The 21,862-nt window shown below is 40.2% G+C and overlaps 1 protein-coding gene across 5 annotated transcripts in view; it reads right to left on the minus strand.

Annotated features, from left to right (window-relative positions):
• Positions 1-21,862, minus strand: part of NSD3 (nuclear receptor binding SET domain protein 3) — a 108,718-nt gene that overhangs the window by 72,308 nt on the left and 14,548 nt on the right. For 4 of the 5 annotated variants that reach the window (XM_079778464.1, XM_079778461.1, XM_079778462.1 and 1 more), the window contains exon 2: positions 1,281-1,999. In XM_079778464.1, the coding sequence (XP_079634590.1) occupies positions 1,281-1,955 (675 nt within the window). In that variant the 5' untranslated portion in view covers positions 1,956-1,999. Of the gene's footprint in view, positions 1-1,280; positions 2,000-3,217; positions 3,931-21,862 lie in introns of those variants that run through there. The other variant, XM_079778463.1, reaches the window with a different exon arrangement.

Raw genomic sequence — 21,862 nt, forward strand, 5'->3', positions numbered from 1 at the left:
GTGTTACCATGGTTCTTTCCACAGTCGTGTGACACTGATTACTAAAACAAAGAGTGTGAATAAATATGAACCAAAAACTTAAACGAGAGTGAGTCTCTAGACCTAACTACCAGTTTATAAGAAATATAGGGGACAGAACTTGTTAAATGATGCCATTGGGAAGCAATCAACAAAATCCAGAATATGAAACCTCTGAAGGAGAAATACCTAGTTTCTTTAATAAATACATTGTAAAAAAAAAAAAAGCAGTGAGGGGAACCTGTTGATTTAAGAAGTCCTAAGAAACATATCTAGTATGGGCTTTGTCTAAATTCTGCTTTCAACCTATCAACTGAAAAGCAAGCATACACCTTAAGTTACCTAAGAAGGGTAACTCTTCTAAAAACTGTGCCTGGAGTTTTAATCAATATATACAAAAACAAACTCTGATTTTAATAAAAAGAGGTCCTTTATTGCTTTAGGTTATTTTGTAGCAAACACAATAGTAGTGAGTGCTAAATCTAGGAATCTAGTATCTACTGGCAAAAGTTGGTCTAAAAAAACAAAACAAACAATATAATTAAACATCTTCTCTTTGCCTTTACTCTTCATCTTCAGAAACAAGTTTATTAGAAGCAAATAAAAATAAAGTAAGGCATTAGACAAAGAAACATAAAAAGCAAGTTCTTAGTGCCACATCCTACATAATAAAATGGTAATATGTAAATTACCATCACTCCGCTACGCCCACGATTGGGCCAGCAGGAGGCGCAGGGGGCAGGACTCAGGGTGGCCGGGGTAGCTGATTGGGCCAGCAGGATGCTGAGCTCGCGGCGCCACTGGCGCCGCGAGCTCAGCGTCTGTACCATGGCTGCCGGAGGCTTTCGGAAGGCCTGGGGCACCGGCGGACAGCCGGCCAGGTCCCCCGCGATCAAAGGCCAAAGCGGGGGACCTGGCCGGCTGTCTGCTCCGGCGCAAGGCCTTTAGAAAGCCTCCGCAGCGCCGGAGGCTTTCGGAAGGCCTGGGGCACCGGAGGACAGCCAGCCCGCTGGTGCACCAGGTGCATGATTAAATCATGCACTGGGCCTCTAGTGTTTTATAATATTGTTTCACTCTAATGATGTCCATTCATTTATTGAACAAATATTTTCTCAGCACTTACTATAATAGTCTAAGCTCCTTATTAGACATTAGAAGAAGTTACCAGAAATATTTAAAGAGATAAAAACTGAAAAATAGCTCTAGGATTTCCAGTAAATATGAAAAATTACAAAATTTTTCAAAAAGATGTTTCAACTTACATTTTGTTCCTCTGGTTCTAATTTGGGGATTTTGTGTGACTTTCGCTCTTCAGATCTAGATGAGTCATGCTTGTTGCTTTTTTTCCTCTTTTCCTTTCTGCTTTCATGTTTTGACTTTGTGTGCTCACTTGCCTGTACTTCATTTAAAAGGTCTCCACAGAGGGAAGACTCAAACAATTCCCTGCCATTCTGGATAGTTTTGGTTATTTTCAGTTTAATTTCAGGTGAGCCAGTCTTCTTTGGAATCACAGTTTGTGGTACCGAAGGAGGAGGTGGTAACTGTGGAGGAGAAGGTTTTTCCAGAATTTCATGTGGTCTTGTGTTTGGAATTTCTGAATGGTAATAGTCAGTGGGGCTAAAGTTTCTAACTGCACCAAAGCCATTGGCTGATCCATTGGGATACTGATTATAAGACTGGTATTTGGTTTGAGTTTCATACATGCTGATTGATGGTGGATAGCCATTTGTGAGTGGAGGAAGATCTTCTGTTGTAGGTGCATACTGAAAGCCTTGCTGCAAGGTAGCTTCATATGGTGTATGGCCACCATCTTCAACAATGTCACTGCTGTTATCAAAGGCATCCTCCTGACGGATGTTGGCGGAGTCAATGAGTTGAGGTGGTTGCTGAATTGTGTTTCCCATGATCCCTTGCATGAAAGAGAAAGAGAAATCCATTGTTCTGCTCCAGCATCCTTAACTTTCCCTTTTTCTCATCGGGCCTAAAGTTTTAAAAGGGGAAATTAAAAGGTATTAATATCCTCACAAACTAAAAGCTAATTAATTGAAAAAGTATTAAACTAAAATATTCTGAACCCAATTTTCATATCCAGATATGCAGAAACACTAAATATTTTTAAAACAGGTAGCCAATATAATTGTAACACAACATAAATACATTTTTATCTTAAAGTCTTATATGCTTCAAAATCTCAATTACTTTCACAATAACCTTAGTACAATTTTTATTCTCTTTGCAAACATGCAAGATAGCTTTCTGTTTCCCAAGTCAGAGATCAAAATTCTAATGTTAAACCTGGTATTTGTAATATAAGCAGCTCAGACACATATAAATTAGGTCCCTCAAAGCTTCCTTTAAATCATTTATGTTCTGTCTAGTGGTTCTTTTGCTATTACAAAAAGACTAAAATCTATTACAAGTATCTGTATATATAAAACCCTAATATACAAATAGACCAAAAGGCAGAAACACCAAACAACCGATTGCTATGACCTGTGCTGACCACCAGGGGTGCGCATGGAACATGGTAGGCGTTGGCCATGGTGGGATGGTGGAGCAGGTGAGCAGGGGCTCCAGACCAAGGCAGTGTGCTGGTCGCTGTCATCAGGGCGAGCCTGTGGTAATTACTGAAAATTCTTTGCTCCCATGTGCGTGGTCCCGCCTGGCACTCTCACCTGCTTCCAGTGCGGGCCCTGCTCGCACCCGCTGCCAGCCCCGATCACCCGAGGGCTTCTCCACCTCCCCCTGCTCCTGAGGGATGATAGGGGTTGGCAGCTGCCTCTCACACCCACTGCCGGCGACGGCCCCGCTCGCACCTGCTGCCGGGCACCCACTGCCGGCGCCGGGTGCCGATCCCAATCACTCTGCACCATCAGCAGGTGAGAGCAGGGCTGGCGCCATCAGGGTGGTGGCGGCGGGAGCAGGGCTGCTGGCAGAGAAGGGACTGGGGACCATGGCAGGAGGGGCCAGGCAGGGGCGTGGAGGATAGGCTGAGACCCGCCCCTTTGCCCATGGCAGCCTCGCAGCCCACAGTTCCTTTCAAGGTGCAACTGGGCCCCTAGTTTTAAATATCCTATATAATAAAAGCCTAATATGCAAATGGACTGGTAGGTGCGGGGCGGGGCTGGCAAGTGGGCAGAGGAAGGGGACGGCAATTGGGGTGGTGGCAGGGCAATGGGGGGTGGGGCCGGCTGCTTGCCTGCCAGCGCTGTCCTCCATCAACCCGCGGGTCACCTTCTGCAGAGGGAGGCTAGACTGTCGGACATCCCCCGAGGGCTCTTGGTCTGCAAGAGGTCACAGGTCGGGCTGAGAGAACCCCCCCCCCCCACCGACCGAGTGCACAAATTTTCGTGCACCGGGCCTCTTAGTAAAAATATAAATGCCTATTGCGCCCCCTTCATCATCCTCATTCTTCTATGTCATGAAAAACTACTGTAAACACCTTGCTGGGTATTCTTCCAAATCTTTCTTCATACATTTACATACAAAATTTAAAAAATAGGGTTTAGGCCCAAGCTGGTTTGGCTCAGTGGACAGAGCATCGGCCTGTGGACTGAAGGGTCCAGGGTTCAATTCTGGTCAATGGCACCTGCCTGGGGTTGCAGGCTCAATCCCCAGTAGGTGGCATGCAGGAGGCAGCCAATCAATGATTCTCTCTCATCATTGATGTTTTTTTCTCTCTCTCCCTTTCCCTTCCTCTCTGAAATCAATAAAAATACCTTTTTTTAAAAAAATAAGGTTTATTCTGTGACTTGCTTATTCAACTTAATATATCCTATATATCTTTCTACATCAGCATGTATAAATTTCATGCATACTTCATTCTTTAAAGGGTTGTATTTAAACAACCGTGGTATCTACCATAATGTATTTAACCATTTGTATACTAACAATCATTTAACTACTCACATTGTTTGAGATTATAAACAAGTCTACAGGAAACTTTCTTAAAACTGTATATTTGTGCACATATGTATTCCTATCATACAGATTTGAAATTTTGAGAGATACTGCAAAAATATTCTGTAGTTTGCACTACAGCAATTTACATTCATATCAACAGTATGTGAAGATATCTGATTCTCTAGACTCTTGCCAGTATCTAGTTGTTTTTAACCAGTAATATAAATAGCAGAATCATCTGGGATACTTTTACAAAATGCATATGTCAAGGTCTATCTACTGATAAATATGATTCAATAAATCTGGGATCAGGCCTAGAGCATGAGTATTTTTTTAATATGTTTTTATTTATTATTTTCTTAGAGGAAGAGGAAGGGAAAGGGAGAGGGCGAAGAAAAGGGAGAGGGAAAGGGACATCAATCAGTTGCCTCCCACAAGTACCCTAACCGGGAGTTGAACCTACACAACCTAACCTGGGTATGTGCCCTGACTGGGAATTGAACCAGTGACCTTTTTGATGCATGGGATAAAGCACAACCAACTGAGTCACAAAAGCCAGGGCTATATAGCATGAGTATTTTTAAGACTACATTCCAGCCGATTCTGATGCACACTCTTTTTTGAGTCATTGCATTATAGTCATTAATTATACTCTTAAAATTAATGTATCCCATCTAGAAGATGTCTAAAGATGCCCATATTATGTAAGAATGTTATAATATAGAAAATCATGTTAGGAAATTCTCTAAGACCACACTTCTTTTTCATAAGGTTTGATGAGCCCACATCTTGAGACAGAGGATTAACAGAGTCAGATATTATTTGGTAATTCCATAAACATTTCTTCTAGAAAGCTCTAAAGCAGAGAGGATTTCAGTACTGCATGAAGTCTTATGAACTGATTACAGATACCTGGGATACTATGAAGAAGGATTCTGATGCTATAGCTCAGTTCAACTCTGTGACTGATTAATAATGTCTACCATCTTGCCCTGCCCAGTGTGGCTCAGTTGGTTGGAGTGCTATCCTGAACACCAAAAGGTGGCAGGTTCGATTCCTGGTCAGGGCACACACCCAGGTTGCAGGTTTGATCCCCAGTTGGGTCACCAATTTTCTCTCCCTCCCTCCTTTCTTCCCTCCCTCCCTTCCTCTTCTCTCTCTCCCCCTTTCTCTAAAAAAACAATGAAATAATAATAATAATAATAATAATAATAATAATAATAATGTTTGCCATCTTGGTTCTAGTAGGATTTACTGTAATAAGGTATGTAACCCAAAAAGCAAAAGGGGCGGGGGGAATCTGACAATACACTTTTAAAGGTGTATCCAATTAAACAACTGCTGTTTATTCTGTTAGCAAATGGGAAAAAAAAGTTTTTAGAAGTTCTAAAATTTCAAACAAACGTATACGAGAGCAAACAAGAAATCAAACTGCCTATACTGCTCTATAGTGGAACAGGGGGTGGAGGTATTAGAGAGCAAGCTCATTTTTTTAGCAGCTACTCTGGGACAAGCGCTTTATACATTATCTCATTTAACTCTCATAACACCTCTGTAAAATAGGTGGCATTCAGCTGTAAGTTCTGAGATAAATTTCTTTTGTTCACGTACTTTATTCCTTAGTCACTGCCAAAATAATAACTATTCTTTAATAACCATCACCAACACTTAAATCATGCTTAGTATATGCCAGGAACCATTCTATATGCTTTACATACAATACTACATTTAATCCTCCCAACAACCTTCAGGTAGATATTAACATTAGTTCCATTACAGATGGGGCAATAGAGAACAGAGAGGTTAAATGACTTGCTTAAATGTGCAAAACTAGTTCTTAAATGACAGAACTGGGCCTCGATCAAGGCAGTCTGGTTGCAGAGTCTGATCCTAACCAGCATACAATACTGATAATGCTGATATTAAAAATTATTTATATATAGTTTAAAATTGAAACATTACTCTAATTTGACCTTTGGCAAAAATGTATAGCTCACAGACACAGAGATATGCTCTAAAGTTCTGTAAATACACATGGGGCAACTATACAGGTGGAATTCAAAAGTTCTTAAAACTTCCAACTTAAAGGAAGGCAAGTTAAATTTGACATTTGACAAGATGCAACCTATGTTTTTGGTTCTCATTCCTGTCATATACGAGATCAGCTTCCAGATTAACCTCCCAAATTATACAGAAGTAAACTGAATCTCAAAATGAGGAAACAATCGGACAAATCCAAAATGTAAAAATTCTCTCAGACAACTGGCCTGAGCTCTTCAAAAACTACAGGTGGAAAGAAAAGAGTAGTCTAGATTTTAAAAGACAAGATTTAGACAACCCAATTCAATGCACAAACTTTGATTAAATCCTGTATTTAAACACACACCCACAGATAAAATATACATATTTTGGAGAAAACTGATCATTTTAAATATGGACTGGCTATTAAACAATGGAGCTATTAATTTTCAAGGGTATGACAATAATAGTGTTTTGTTTATATAAGAGAATGTCCTTATTCTTAGGAGGCATGCTGAAATATTTAAAGGGTCATGGAATACACAACTTTCAAATGGTTTAATATTTAAAAGTACATATACATAGAAGGCATAATGTTAACAACTGGCTAATCCAAGTGTGAACTGTAATATTCTTTTAACTTTCTTAAAGGTTTGAAAATGTGAAAAGTAAAATGTTGGGAAAATAAATCAATAATTTGACTAAGGTAAAGTGGTGAAGCCTGCATTAAATCTTTAAGCCAAATGGTCCACAGTATTATATTTTCCAGAAAGTCCAAGCATTAATAGAACTACACATTTTCTTATTATTCCTCCAAATAATACAATAATGCAATCAAGAAAGCAGTTTTGACTATTTTTTTAAAAGCTATTTTAGGACTACAACTAAATTCCTTTACAATGATTTTTATAATTACAGGAACCTGGGAGCCAGCCTCCAAAGAGCAGAGATACTGATTGACAACACAGTTAACACCTTATAGAATTAGGGGGGCTCTCTAGTGAGCATAGGCTCAGAATCAAACGGCCATATTAAAAAAACAGATCCAAGGTTTGTTAGTTATGCTGACTTTAGGCAACTTAATCTCCCTAAATCTCAGTTTCCATATCAAGAAACTGTAGATACTTATAATTTTCTGTTTACCTTGTGTTGTAAGAATTAAGAGTTAATCCATGAGCAATACTTAGGACAGTGCCTAGAGTATAGTTAGAGCTCAATATCTATTGGCTAGTATCATTGAAGTGCAATGCTGGGCAGAAGAGCTTGTGAAAAACTTGAACTATGACCTAAAAGTTGTTTAAAATAGTATAATAGACCAGATAAGATTTTATGGGCAAGACTCATAAAATAATAGTGAACCTGTGGAACAGAAGGTAACTAAGAAGTAAACTGTGTGACCATCCTATATAATAAAAGCCTAGGTGGCGTCACGCCCTCACGTGATGTCGTCACAAGATGGCCGCCTTCACATCGTCACAAGATGGCTGGCAGGGGAGGGCAGTTGTGGGCAATCAGGCCATCAGGGGAGGACAGTTGGGGGCAACCAGGCCGGCAGGGGAGGGCAGTTGGGGGCAACTAGGCCAGCAGGGGAGGGCAGCTGGGGGTGATCAGGCCGGCAGGGGAGGGCAGTTGGGTGCAACCAGGCCGGCAGGGGAGGGCAGTTGGGGGTGATTGGCCCAGCAGGGTAGCAGTTAGGCGTCAAGCAGGCCAGCAGGGGAGTGATCAGGCAAGCAGGCGAGTGGTTAGGAGCCAGCAGTCCCGGATTTTGAGAGGGATGTCCACAGAGATCAGGCCTAAACTGACAGTCGGACATCTCCCAAGGGGTCCCCGATTGGAGAGGGTGCAGGCCGGGCTGATGGACCCCACCCCCCCGTGTATGAATTTCGTGCACCAGGCCTCTAGTTGTAATTATAAAAGACATTTGAGCTGAAACTGGTTTGGCTTAGTGGATAGAGCGTCGGCCTGTGGACTGAAAGGTCCCAGGTTCGATTCTGGTCAAGGGCATGTGCCTTGGTTGCGGGCACATCCCCGGTAGGTAGTATGCAGGAGGCAGCTGGTCGATGTTTCTCTCTCATCGATATTTCTAGCTCTCTATTCCTCTCCCTTCCTCTCTGTAAAAAATTAATAAAACATATTAAAAAAAAACAACACAAAAAAACATTTGAGAAGAACAATGTTCACCAGGAAAGGAGGCATTCAGACCACAAAAGACAGGTAGGATGTGGAATTAGGTGTTTTTAACCCACTAATTTTAAAACTACTCAGTACAAGCCACCAAATAGTCTCACACCTATGTCCTCAATAAATCCCTGATAAAGATGGCATATTTTAATTTTTTTATATTACTAAAGTAGTAGTAACTATAATAATAGCTAACATTTGAGGACTTACTATGTGTCAATACCATCTTAACTGCTTCAGAATGGTTATATTATTTTACTCCTCATACCATCCCTTTGAGGAAATACTGTTACTACCCCATTTTACAAATGAAAAGTGAAAGCCAGCATAATTAAGTAACTTGTCCATAGCACACATCTTGTAAATGGAGGATTCAAACACAAGCACTCTGTTCCACAGCACTGGCTTGTTAAGTAAGCTAATTTCCTACAATCCATAGGTATGTAAAGTAAATAGCAACAAAACCACAAATATTCACACTTTATACTTCAGGTGTGCTCAAGAGTTAACAATTTGGTGGGAGATACCATAATGATACTAGTCTTCCAGGTAAATGATCCCAGCACAGGCAAACAATTTATGACAAATTCTTCCTTAGACAGTTTCTAGTTTTTTTTTTAAAGACAAATAAATCAATAAATACTTTTTTTCTTAATTTTGTTAAAGCTGTCTATAAAGTTTTAAAGGAAAAAAGTTGAAAATTATCAACTAAAGATTTAAGGCTCTGATTTATTTACCAACTTACTCATGAGGGTAGTCTAAGAGGAAAGTTTATAGAATTCTTAAGTGAAATCTTAGATACAGAGTTTAAAAAAAGGAAGCATGTCACATGATTCAGATGAACAGCTTGAGACTATAAGTATCAATTAACTATTCATGATATGTTAAATGTATAGTTTATGTCAGTTTAAAAAAACCTCAAAATGAACAATTCTCCGATAGATCATACATACTGCTAGATTCTATCTTATAGAATTACATGCTATACTGTATATACCGAATTTTACGGCGTATAAGACGACTTTTTAACCCAGGAAAATCTTCTCAAAAGTCGGGGGTCGTCTTATATGCCGGGTGTCATCTTATAGGGTGGGTATATCCCAAACTCTATATTTTAACTGGAAAAGTTGTGGGTCATCTTATACGCCCAGTCGTCTTATACGCCGGAAAATACGGTACTTATTTTTCTATGCTTAACACCAGTTTTTCTCAATAAGAGAAAACTTTATATTTTACTAGAGGCCCAGTGCACAAAATCATGTGCGGTTAGGGTTCCTAGACCTAGTCTGCTATCAGGGCCATGTTCTGCCCATTCGCCAGTCCCCAGTACCGCCCCGCCGCCGCCACCAATCAATTGGAGCCTGAGGGCTGGGAGGAGGGACCAAGAGGTCTGCCTTCGACTTGCTCGCCAGTCCCCGCTGCACCACTCACCCCAGTTCCGTCAGCCATCCCCTGATCAATCGGAGTCTGAGGGCCAGGAGGAGGGACCAAGAGGTCTGCCTTCCGCCCGAGCACTAGTCCCCGCTGTGCCACTCACCCCGGTTCCCCTGTCAGCCATCCCCTGATCAATCGGAGCCTGCAGGCCAGGGGGAGGGACCAAGCAGTCTGCCTTCCTCCCACTCACCAGTCCCCAGTTCTGCCCCACCACCACCACCCATCGATCAGAGCCTGAGGGCTGGGGTGAGGGACCAAGAGGTCTGCCTTCCACCCGCTCACTCGCCCGTTGGCACTGCCACCGATTGATTGTAGCCTGGCCGCCCTGATCAGGGTGTTGGGGGCAAACCGGCCCGGATCAGGCCGGTTCACTGGCCACAATGGGTGTCATAGTGACCGGTCGGTCATTAGGTTGTTATGGTCGTGACAGCGTTACGGTCTCTGGCTTTTTATATAGATAGATTATACATCAAAATTCCTCATGTTGGTACCATTATTCAAACTTTTGGAAATCAGCAATCATTCTAAGATGTCATATAAATTGCCTACTTCTGTTTTCAGACCCATCTACCCCTTAAATACATTCCTAGGTTACTTAATTTATAAATGCAACTACAATACTTTCCTTATTAAAATTCCTCAATGACTCCTAGAGAAAGTTGAAGAACCTTGGCTTACAGAGCACACCCTCCAAGCAAGGTCTCTACCTACGTCTTTAACCTAACGTCACTTCTATACACTAGTAATGTCAAATTTCTGAGAATTACTGCACACACTATGATTTTGTACCACTGTGCCTTCACTAATGTAATCCCTGATGCCTAATATGCCCCTTTATACATTTTTTGGCTTGACCTTTAACCAACTTTTGAGCTCAAAAAGTCATCTCCAAGTAGTAACTTAAGCTGTAAGCTAGTCTGAGTAACTTTTCTCTGTGTTTCTAAGATATACTATGCAGGCCTCTTAAAATTAATCATGAAACAACCTGTTTATGTGGTTTTCTTAAGAGCAGGAAGTAATTTTTTTCATCCATGTGCTCCAAGAACCCAAAGCCAATGCTCAGAGGAGAGGCTTAATAATCTTTTAAACTGAACTATGTAAACTTAAGGGAGTTATTACATATAAATGAAATGCTTTAAAGAGTTGTTGAGGATTTTTCCGAGGAGAATGCAAGATAATATAAATGCAATTACAGTCTCCTCAGGTACTATCCTTGGCAAAATCTGACTGCTTACTTCTCCACTAATGACTGAGATTCTCCTTAGTTCTTGGCTAACTTTCCCTTCAAGGCTTAAGACACCAAGAGACTGACATGAAGTCAAATAAATTTCCAGAGAGAGTCTATTAATCCAATAAAAATCCCCAAGAGATATCATGTGATTTCCACAATTCAGAGGAAAAGGGTGGTCTTCCTTTACCCCAGAATAAACAAGGGATCCAGATGTTTCTTTTTGTGAACTGTTGCAAGGAACATTTCTCATGGTTTATGATAAATCCACAGTCCGTATGTTTCTATAGTAACAAGAAAAGAATGCATGCACACATTTTGCATTAATGAACCAGCTATGCTGGTTCTTGAAAACCTGGCATTTTTACTATTTGAAGATTTATGTGGCAAAACATTTAAAAAGAAAATTTTAAGACACATATTGTTGAAAAATTAGAGGGTCGTTTTGTTTTAAAGCAAAAAGTCTAAATTCAATATACAAATGCAAGTTTAAGTATACATTCTTTGAGGTATTAAAAGATAAAGCTATCAAATATGTTAATGTACTGATTTCTAACTGAATGATCACTTACCACTTGAAAATCAGATCCTATCTATATATATAGAAGGTTAATATGCAAAGTGCCCCCTTGGAAGTTAGACGGAGAGTTCGGTCACTCACTATGACATGCGCTGACCACCAGGGGGTGATGCGGAATGAAAGAAGGCCCCAGCAGGCAGCCAGAAGGCCCCGATTGGCTCTGATCGCCGGCCAGGCCGAGGGACCCTACTTGTGCATGAATTTCATTCACCAAGCCTCTAGTATTGAAAATAATTTAATACATACACATATAAGCCCCCTTAAAACTTCAGCCATGACTCATATTTAACTATTGAATGTGAAGATTTCTTTTTAAGAAATATTTATTGATTTTTTTAGAGAGAGGGGGAAAGGGAAGGAGAGGGAGCAGTAAAGGGAGAAAAAGGGGGAGGAGAGAGAGAGAGAGAGAGGTGAGAAACATTAACCAGTTGCCTCTTGCATGCACTCCAACCTTGGATTGAACCCACCTCCCCAGTATGTGCCCTGATCAGGAATCTAACTGGTGACCTTTCTGTGCACAGGATGATGCTCAACCAACTGAGCCACACTGGCCAAGGCTGAATATGAAGACTTCTTGATGACAGCATCAAGGGATATTTTCATTTTATTATTTTTCCCCAAAAATATACACAGAAAAAAAGTGGAGGGGGGAATTAAAAATTTTTCCCCCCTTGGAGAGTGATGAAGTGAGAGGGAGAGAGAAACATCAATGTGATAGTAAAACATCGATCAGCTGCCTACTGCATGTCCCCCACCAGGGATGGAACCTGACACCCAGGCATGTGCCCTGATCAGTAATCACACCAGTAATCTTTCAGTGCATGGAATGACACCCAATCAACTGAGCCACACTAGCCAGGGCTAATTTTTTAAAAAATATGGTCCACTATTTTCAATACACAGGTTATCAAGAGTGAAACCAGAGGCTCTATAAAGTAAAAACGTGAAAACAATGCTTAATCTATAGGAAGAATGCTAAAATCCCCTCATGTCAGGGTTTTAAAAGAGACTCTTTTCTTTTCGGTTCTGTGTTCTACTCACATTTTAATCGAATTATATGATCAGAGTAATCTGTATTGAACATTTGACTTTCACAATTTAAAAATCATTTAATTGTTAGTAATGTAATAACAACAGTGTATTATTATTATTATTATTATTATTATTATTAGAAGAAGAAGAAGAAGAAGAAGAAGAATAGAGTCCTGCTACCATCAACAAATCAACAAATGACAAGTGCTGGCGAGGATATGGAGAAAAGGGAACCCTAGTATACTGCTGGTGGGAATGCAGACTGGTGCAGCCATTATGGAAAATAGTATGGAGTTTCCTTAAAAAATTAAATATAGAACTGCCATTTGACCCAGTGATCCCACTTCTAGGACTATAGCCTAAGAAAACCAAAACACCAATCAGAAAGAATGTATGCACCCCTGTTCACAGAAGCACAATTTACAATAGCTAAGATCTGGGAACAGCCCAAGTGCCCATCAGTAGATAAGTGAATAAAATAGCTGTGGTACATTTATACCATGGAATACTATGCAACAGCAAAAAAGAAGAATCTCTTACCCTTTGAGACAGCATGGAGGGACCTGGAAAATATTATGCTAAGTTAAATGTCAGTCAGAGAAAGACAAGTATCACATGATCTCACTCATATGTGGAATCTAAGTAACAAAATAAACTGATGAACGAATGATCCAGAGACATGGAAGCATGGAACAGAGTGTGGAATCTCAGAGGGAAGGTGGGGGAGGGTTTGTGGGTGGGAATTAATCAAGATACCATTATTTTAAAAAAAACACAAAACAAAACAGAAGGCAGAAGGAAAAGAGGAAGGCCAAATTTGAGATGGATTGATTCCACAACAGAAGCCATAGGCGTGAGTCTGCCAGAGTTGAGCTGAGCAGAGCTGTTCAGGATAGAACACTGTTGACATCACTCATTCATAGGGTCGCCAGGAATCGGAGCTGACTCAAAGCACAGTAACACACACACACACACACACACACACACACACACACACACACACGAGATGAATATTTTTAGTCCAAACACACACATTTAAAAATCAGCAAACACATACTGCTATTAAGTATGAACAGGATGCAAATTACACTAAAAAAAAAATCAATGTTCTTCCAGAGCAAGCCTTTCTACATTTTAACAACAACAAAAATTGTGGGTGAGGGTGGGGGTTATGGAAAAAAAAAAAAATCAATCACTCGGTTCTAAGAACTTCACCACGCCCATAGAGTACCAAAAAGGAAATGAACAACAATGTTTACCTTTTAATCACTAAAAGCAGCTAGAATTGATAGTATCTAATCTACCTCTGCTATAGACCAAGAGCAATAATTGAATTTGGTACAGTGACTACACAACTCTATGTCAATCTTTGAAACAAAAAGGATCCTGCTTGGAAATCTTTGTCAAGGAAATACAAGCAACATTACAAATGTAAGTAGTTGTTCCATTTGTCTTCAGATGATCTTATCCTTTGAGGGGACAAAAACCATATCAGATTACAATATTTACTATTTTATCCACAAACAAAAGAAAGCACTTTTAACAGCATCCAAGTGCTATACAGTTGCTAGTTACAATTATCCATAAAAGTTTTAACCACAGTGGTATAGAAGCTAATTATTTCTGAATAAAATGTGAGCATTTTCTTCCCTCAAATTTGTTTAATTCCCATAGTAATACAGATGCTTGGACTTCTGAGACTTTGAGACCATTGTGTAATGATATTAACTCTAGAGACACTTAACAAATTTTTAGTTTCCTTATTACTTTTTAAAAAATATTTTTTATTGATTTCCAAGAGGAAGAGAGAGGGAGAGAGAGAATCATTGATTGGCTGCCTCTTGAATGCCCCACACTGGGGATCGAGCCCGCATCCCGGGCATGTGCCCTGATGGGGAATAGAATTGTGAAATCCTGGTTCACAGGTCAACACTCAACCACTGAGTAACACCGGTTGGGCCTTATTTACTTTTTAAATGAATATGTGAGGAGTCAAAATTATAATGTTTGAAAAGGTGGCTTGTCAAACTTTTGAATCATTTAAAGAGGTTTAAAAAAAAAATAAAGAGGTTTACATTCTGGATGAGGCTTTTTGAAAGATTAATGCTATGATTTAGGGGAAAACATTTTCTTTTCTGAGCTACTTTCAGCATTTATATTAATAAAATATCAATTCTCCAAATGACAAAGGGCGTAGTATGTTAAGTAAATGTTCTATATTGGTAAACCTTATCTGGGTATCTTGACTTAAAGGTACTTTCCGAGGTAGCCTTTTAAAAAGGACTCTAAGCTACTGACTAATTTCTACACTAAAGAGGAAAATCTGCTTGCTTTAAAAATAATTCAGGAGAGAATATATTCCCTTTATATTTTCACATGACTGTACTCACTTATCCACAAGACATAAAACAATTCATGTCACTTTAATATAATCACTAATAGCATGCATCCAAATCAAAGTGCTCTCACTCTGTCTATATATAATAAACCCAAAAGGTATCAATAGAAGATGTTCTTCTACAACAGGATTTGCTATAAAACATTTGCTTATTGAGGAACTAAGCAAAAGCATAAAATTGACCATTCTCTTCAATAAAATGTGGATTTGATGCTTAAACAATAAAAACAAAGCAGAAATAAATATTGGTGGTATTTACTCTTCTTCTTCCTTCTGTTAAGGCACAGTATTTTGTCATACTTTCTAAGACACAGTAATATTCCTACAGAATGCCCTGTAATATTCCTATAGAATGCCCTGCTAATCTACCAATTTTACTCAATTTAAATAAGAATGTTCTCACAAAAGGCTACATATTGTATATTTCCATTTATATGAAATGTCCAGGATAGGAAAATCTGTAGAGACAGAAAAAAAATTAGAGGCTGCCAGGGGCTAGAGGAGGGAGAAATGGAGGGTGATTGCCAATGGATATAGGATCTCTTTTTGTGGTGATGAAACCACAGAAATGTACCCTATAAAGGGTGAATTGTATAGTAATTATGTGTGAATTATAGCTTTTAAAAAATGCTCCAAAAGAAATCAAGAAAGCAGTTACATGTTTCTCAACAATAAAGTGCACAATATCCATTCAAAAAATTACTGGTGTCAACACAGACATTAAATGTGCTTAAAGTAAACTTTATACTTATAAAGCTACAGTAATTAAAATATGAGGTATTGGACCTAATATATGGTGTTGGTGTTGGAAGATGATTTGACTTTGGGTGGTGGGCATACAATGCAATATACAGATCTTGTATCCTAGAAATCTATGCCTGAAACCTGTATGATCCTTTTAACCAATGTCACCCCCAATACATCTAATTAAAAAATTAAATTAAGACAGTAGTTGAATAGTGTGGGGGGAAATAAACTCTGTAACACTAAAAAAACACACACAAAAAAACAACAAACCTGTAAAAATCAATCAATAAATATTTTTTAAAACACACACATAAAAATAAAATATGAGGTACTGGTAAAGGAGCAGACAATGAAACAGAATAAGATCCTAGACAAAGACTAAGCCTATATAGGAATTTAGTATATAACAGAAAAACTAGATATTAGTGAGGAAAGGACAGAAGATTCAAAGAATGGTACTAGAAAATGGCTTGTCAATATAGAAAAAAATTAGATCTTCACCATATAATATACCAAACTCCAAGTGGTTTAAAGACCAAACATGAAAAGCAAAACTTAAAAACTTTTAAGAAAAAACAAAAACATAAAACAAGAATACATCTTTATGAACTCAAGGTGGGGAAGGATTTCCTAAACAATACATAAAGAGTACAACCCAAAGGAAATAATAAACTCAACAGTATTAATTTTAAAAACTGTATTCCAAAAGACAATACAAACAAGTGGATAAGCCCCTAGAATGGGTGAAGATAAAAACAATACATAAAAAAAAGCCAAGTTCTACCCCACAACTTTTAAAAATATATATATTTTATTGATTTTACAGAGAGAAAGGGAGGACAGAGAGTTAGAAACATTGATAAGAAACATCGATCAGCTGCCTCCTGCACGCCCCCTATTGGGGATTGAACTCGGAACCAAGGTACATGCCCTTGACCAGAATTGAAACCAGGACCCTTCAGTCCACAGGCAAACACTCTATCCACTGAGCCAAACTAGTTAGGGCCACTCCCCAACTTTCTTGCAAATGTTCCCAGTTTGTACTATGTTCATCAGTTCTGCCTTATCATTTCTCATCTGGATAAGAGCAATAGCTTCCAAACTGTTCTGCCTGTTTCCGAAATTGTCCACCTCCAATCTGTTCTGTAGAGCACTGACAGAACTTATCAATTTAATAACCTCCCATGGCTCTCCATGCCTCAGGATAAAAATCCAAAAGCAGATCTTTCTTGATTTGGCCCCTGTGAACTTGTTCAGCCTCCTCTCCTGCTGCTTTAGCTTTCCCACCTTGCCCTCCACCAATCTAACATTTCCTCTCATCAACCACTCATCCTTTAAGAGTCTATTCAGATGTGTTAAAATATTCCAAGAAACTTTTCCAGATTGCCCCCTCACACATCACACACCCTCTGAAGGCAGGTCAAGTACCCTCTCCTGCTGGCATAGCATTCTACCTCTACTCTACCATAGCACTTAATACATTGTACAGGGCCATCTTGACCTAAAGGAAGGGTACGCGTGTGTGTAAATGAACATGATCCTAAAACATCTGTAAGAAATAATAGCAAAATACTTTATTACATCAATTCTGGATACCAGCTGCTGTCTGTTAATTGCCCTCTGTAGGCCGAGGCAATGTTGGGCCAAAGTTCATGCCAGCTCCTCCCTCCTTCTCATTTTGCTGCTGCTAACTTTTGGGAAGGAGACCAAAGTCAGGCTGTCCCCATCCCAACCTACACAGGCTTCTCTAATAAAATATTTATTGAATACCTACTATTTACCAGATACAGGACTAAGCACAAAAGTTATAGGGATGAAAATTTAGGCATGCTTCCTACAATCATACATTATTACTGGAGACAGGAAAGCAATAAAGGAAAAGTGCAGGAGATGAGGCTCAGAAATTGCTCCTGGTAAGGTTTGTTTATTCATTTCATATTGAGTGCCTGAATTATGTTTAATCCTAAGGACTAGAGATAAAAGATAAGCAAGACAGAGGCCCTGCTGACAGAAAGGGACAAGTGCCCTGGATGACAAAAGAAAACTTTCGGGTTGAGAAGCTAGGGGATGTGAGAACAGAGAGGATGCAAGGGAGCTCCAACATTTCCAGCCTTAGGAAACAAAAAGTCCTAACCTGTGGGAAGGGAGAGGAGTGCCTTCCCTACATTAAACTAAAAGCATTTTCAATTCCGTTAAAAACTTTCTTGGCTTCTTAATATCACAGCTTCCAGATCTAGTTTATTAGAAAGGCCTTTCTTGATATGTTACAAAACCAAATTATAAGTATTTAATGAAAGCATACAACTTAATTCAAGAAAATAAAAACAACTTAGATGCCAGAGAATATAGAAAGACTGAAGTTTATTTTGAGGACATAGAACTACTTCATCTCTGAATCCCCAGGCCAACTATAATACCTGGCACATTATCAATAAACAAATGAATCATAAACAGAATGGAGTACAATAGTTAGGGGGCCATAGGATTGGATTAACAACTAAAATATACACTAATAAAAGAGTAACATGCAAATTAACCATCACTCCACTACACCAAGCCATGCCCACCAGCCATCAGGAGCGAGTATGCAAATTAACCAACCAAGATGGCGGCCAGCCACAGAGCTGGAGCAAGCAGGAGGCTTGGGTTGCCCCAAAACGGAGGAAGCCAACCTTCCCACCCACCCTGGCCAACCCTGGCCTCCGCTCAAGGCTACAAAGTTTCAATTATAGAAGATAAATAAATCCCCAAAAAAATGGTGGCAGCTACGGAGCTGGAGAGAGCAGGAGGCTTGGGTTGCCCCTGGTGATGGAGGAAGCCAATCTTCCTGGCCTGCCCTGGCCTCCGCTCAAGGCTACAAAGTTTCAATTATAGAAGATAAATAAATCCCAGATACCAGGGCCTCCGCTTGGGTTGCCAGGGGGCATGGCCAGCCTGCAAACCACCACAGGCCCCTCACCCAGGCTGTCCCACGCCCCAAGGGAACCCTCACCCTGATCCGGGACACCCTTCAGGGCAAACCAGCTGGCCCCCACCTGTGCACCAGGCCTCTATCCTATCTAATAAAAGAGTAGTATGCAAATTGACCATCATGCCAACACACAAGATGGCTGCCCCCATGTGGTCAAAGATGGCTGTCCCCATGTGCACACAAGATGGCCGCCACGGGAGGGCAGTTGGGGGCAATCAAGCCTGCAGGGGAGTGACCAGACCAGCAGAGGAGGGAAGTTGGGGGCGACAGGGCCTGCAGGAAAGGGCAGTTTGGGGGGAACCCAGGCCTGCAGGGGAGGGAAGTTGGGGGGGGAACTAGGCCTGCAGGGGAGGGCAGTTAGGGGTGACCAGGCCTGCAGGGGAGGGCAGTTAGGGGCAAACTGGCTGGCAGGGGAGCAGTTAGGCATCAATCAGGCTGGCAGGGGTTTGGTGGGTGATCAGGCTGGCAGGCATAAGCAGTTAGGGGCAACCAGGAAGGCAGGCAGGCGAGCAGTTGGGAGCCAGTAGTCCTAGATTGTGAGAGGGATGTCCGACTGTCCATTTAGGCATCATCCTACTGGGATCGGGCCTAAACGGGCAGTCAGACATCCCTCGAGGGGTCCCAGATTGGAGAGAGTGCAGGCTGGGCTGAGGGACACCCCCCGCCATGCACAAATTTCGTGCACCAGGCCTCTAGTATTTAAATATGAACTAATAGTCATTATGTAATTAGTATTGCTAAAATCCCATGGGCTTTTTGTTAACACTGTGCATTTAGAACTAATTGTACAGATTTGCTTTTTCATTCCTAAGAAAGGCCATGAATAAAGCTAGTAAATATCTGCACTTTGATTATTTATATGTCCAACACAAAACCAAACTAGCAGAAGAAAGATTGGGTAGCTCAGAAGGTAAACTTCCTCAGAGCTCAGGAACGAGCTGCTGAGAACTAAAAAACCAACCACATTTTCTATGATGATTTTTCATATAAAGACAATAATAAACTTATTGGCCAAGCTAAAAAAAAAGATTATGGGTCCTTTTATTACTAAAATAGTTAAGATTTTCAATTCCTAACAACTGAAATCTCTGGGTCACATGGATTTTTGTCTGATTTTCACAAAAATATGTAGGGGAGGAGAAAATTTGCAGTGGTAAAGACAGCACTATAATAAGAACCATTTTTCAAAGTCTGTTCATTTAAAACATATAGTCGTCACAGTTAAAAAGCCCTTATAACTATCCAAAAGAACTATATTAAGCCAATATTTTTCCTAATGAATAACCTCTAAGTGGAAATTTATTTTACAAAAATAAAAAGGCTTTTGTTCACAACTTAAAACATTTTTTAGCTATTTTAAAATATGTGTAGCAATAGATAAGTAAAAATAAAGTCCTTTCTACACTTACCATGCTGGCATTTCAAAATCAGAATTAAACTACTAATCTAATAATAGGGTAATATGTAAATTGGTCGGGATGCCATCACGTAACAACCAATCAGCAGGCTGCCTGTACAGCAGGAGCAGGTGGGCAGGGACTTGCAGCATCAGGGACTTGCGCCACCCGGGGACGTGAGGCTCGTGTCCCCGACCCCAGCAATGGGCCCGGGAACATGAATGAGACTTGCGTTCCCACCTCCTGTGCCGGTCTAGGGACTTGAGGCTTGCGTCCCCGACCCCGACAATGGGCCCAGGGACATGAGGCTGGCATCCCCGTCCCTGGCAACAGGCCCTGGGACGTGAGGCTCACATCCCCGCCCCGACAACGAGCCTGGGACGTGAGGCTCGCATCCCCACTCCCTGCGCTGGCCCGAGGACATGAGGCGCACATCCCCGACCCCGGCAACAGGCCCCCCAGGATGTGAGGCTCACGTCCCCATCCCCGGCAACACGCCCAGAGACATGAGGCTTGCATCCCCGCCCCCGGCAAAAAGCAAATAGCAATATTAAAATATTTCCTCTAATTAATTCCCTTTTAATGTGCACGAATTTTGTGCACCAGGCCACTAGTTTACTATAAGAAATATTTACTACAAGAAAAATTTGATCTCCAACTACTCTCAGATAACTCAAACAAGTATCAGCCAAATATTGCTTTTATCAGTTAGAGTGACTGAGTCTGCTACACAGTGATGTTCATTCATAGATCATAAGTCAAAACAATACACTGGACAATAAGGACTTGGCAGTTCTCCTTTCAATTCCAACCAATGGCATACAAATGACTTTCAGTAAATTCCTTAATCTCTGCCTAAGAGATTAGAAAATGAAGCTACTCAAAAACTGACCATGGATACATATTCTCATATCTGTGTCATTTTGTCAACTCTATTGCATTTTAAGTGGATAGGATTTAGTTAGTATATGTGTGTATGTCTGGACAAAAGTTTCTTTTTAAAGTAAGAGTTCCCAGAGAAACATTTCTATATGAAATCATAACTAGTCATCTTAAATTACTCAAATCAACATCACCAAGTAAATAATTCTCTAAGTAAATAATCAAAAGCTGAGTCTCACCTTGCCTATTCCCAGACTCCAAGTGGCATGATACTCCAGATATATATCTTAGCCCTCATAGAGCCCTTTTTTTTGTTTTGTTTATGACATAGTTCATTAATGAACACCAACTATGTACCAGACCCTGTTCTACGTCCTAGGAAATCAAAGGAAAGAGATTCTGGTCTCATGAACAAGAAAATTTCAGACAGTGTTAAGCAAATAAAACAGGGTAATATGATACAGTGACTGGGGGGCTACATTGTTATAAAAAGGATTAATGGAATAAAAACCAGGAATTGATCATATAGAAAGACTGGAGGAAAAGAAGTGAAGACATCATCATCACACATGTCTTTTATTTTCTATCGAGTTCTCTTTGTTTCAGAGGCTTCTGAGGTATGGCTATAGTAAAATGATTTAAGTAATAGTTTTGTCAAGTATTCCATGTAATTTAAAAAGCTTAAACTTTAAATATGTTTTTATTGATCTGAGAGAGAGAGGTCAGATGCCTCCTGTACACACTCCAATTGGGGACTGAACCTGCAACCTAGGTATGTGCCCTGACTGGGAATTGAATTAGTGGCCTCTCAGTGCATGGGACAACACCCAACCAATTAATCCACACTGGCTAGGGCTAGAGCAACACTATTTTTAAAAGCATAACGGTACTACTCCAGAATCTACTTAACTCTATTATTATCACCCCAAATATTTTCTGAAACTTACACATAAAATTTTTCTACTAAAAATTTGCTATAAAAGGATAATGGTCAAGGATATTAAAATATCCTATATGAGGAAGTGACCTGCATGAAATGAAACACAATTACAAAATTCAAAAATCTGTATCT

This window comes from Cnephaeus nilssonii, assembly GCF_951640355.1.
Source record: "Cnephaeus nilssonii genome assembly, chromosome: 8".
In the NCBI taxonomy this organism is placed as follows: domain Eukaryota; kingdom Metazoa; phylum Chordata; class Mammalia; order Chiroptera; family Vespertilionidae; genus Cnephaeus; species Cnephaeus nilssonii.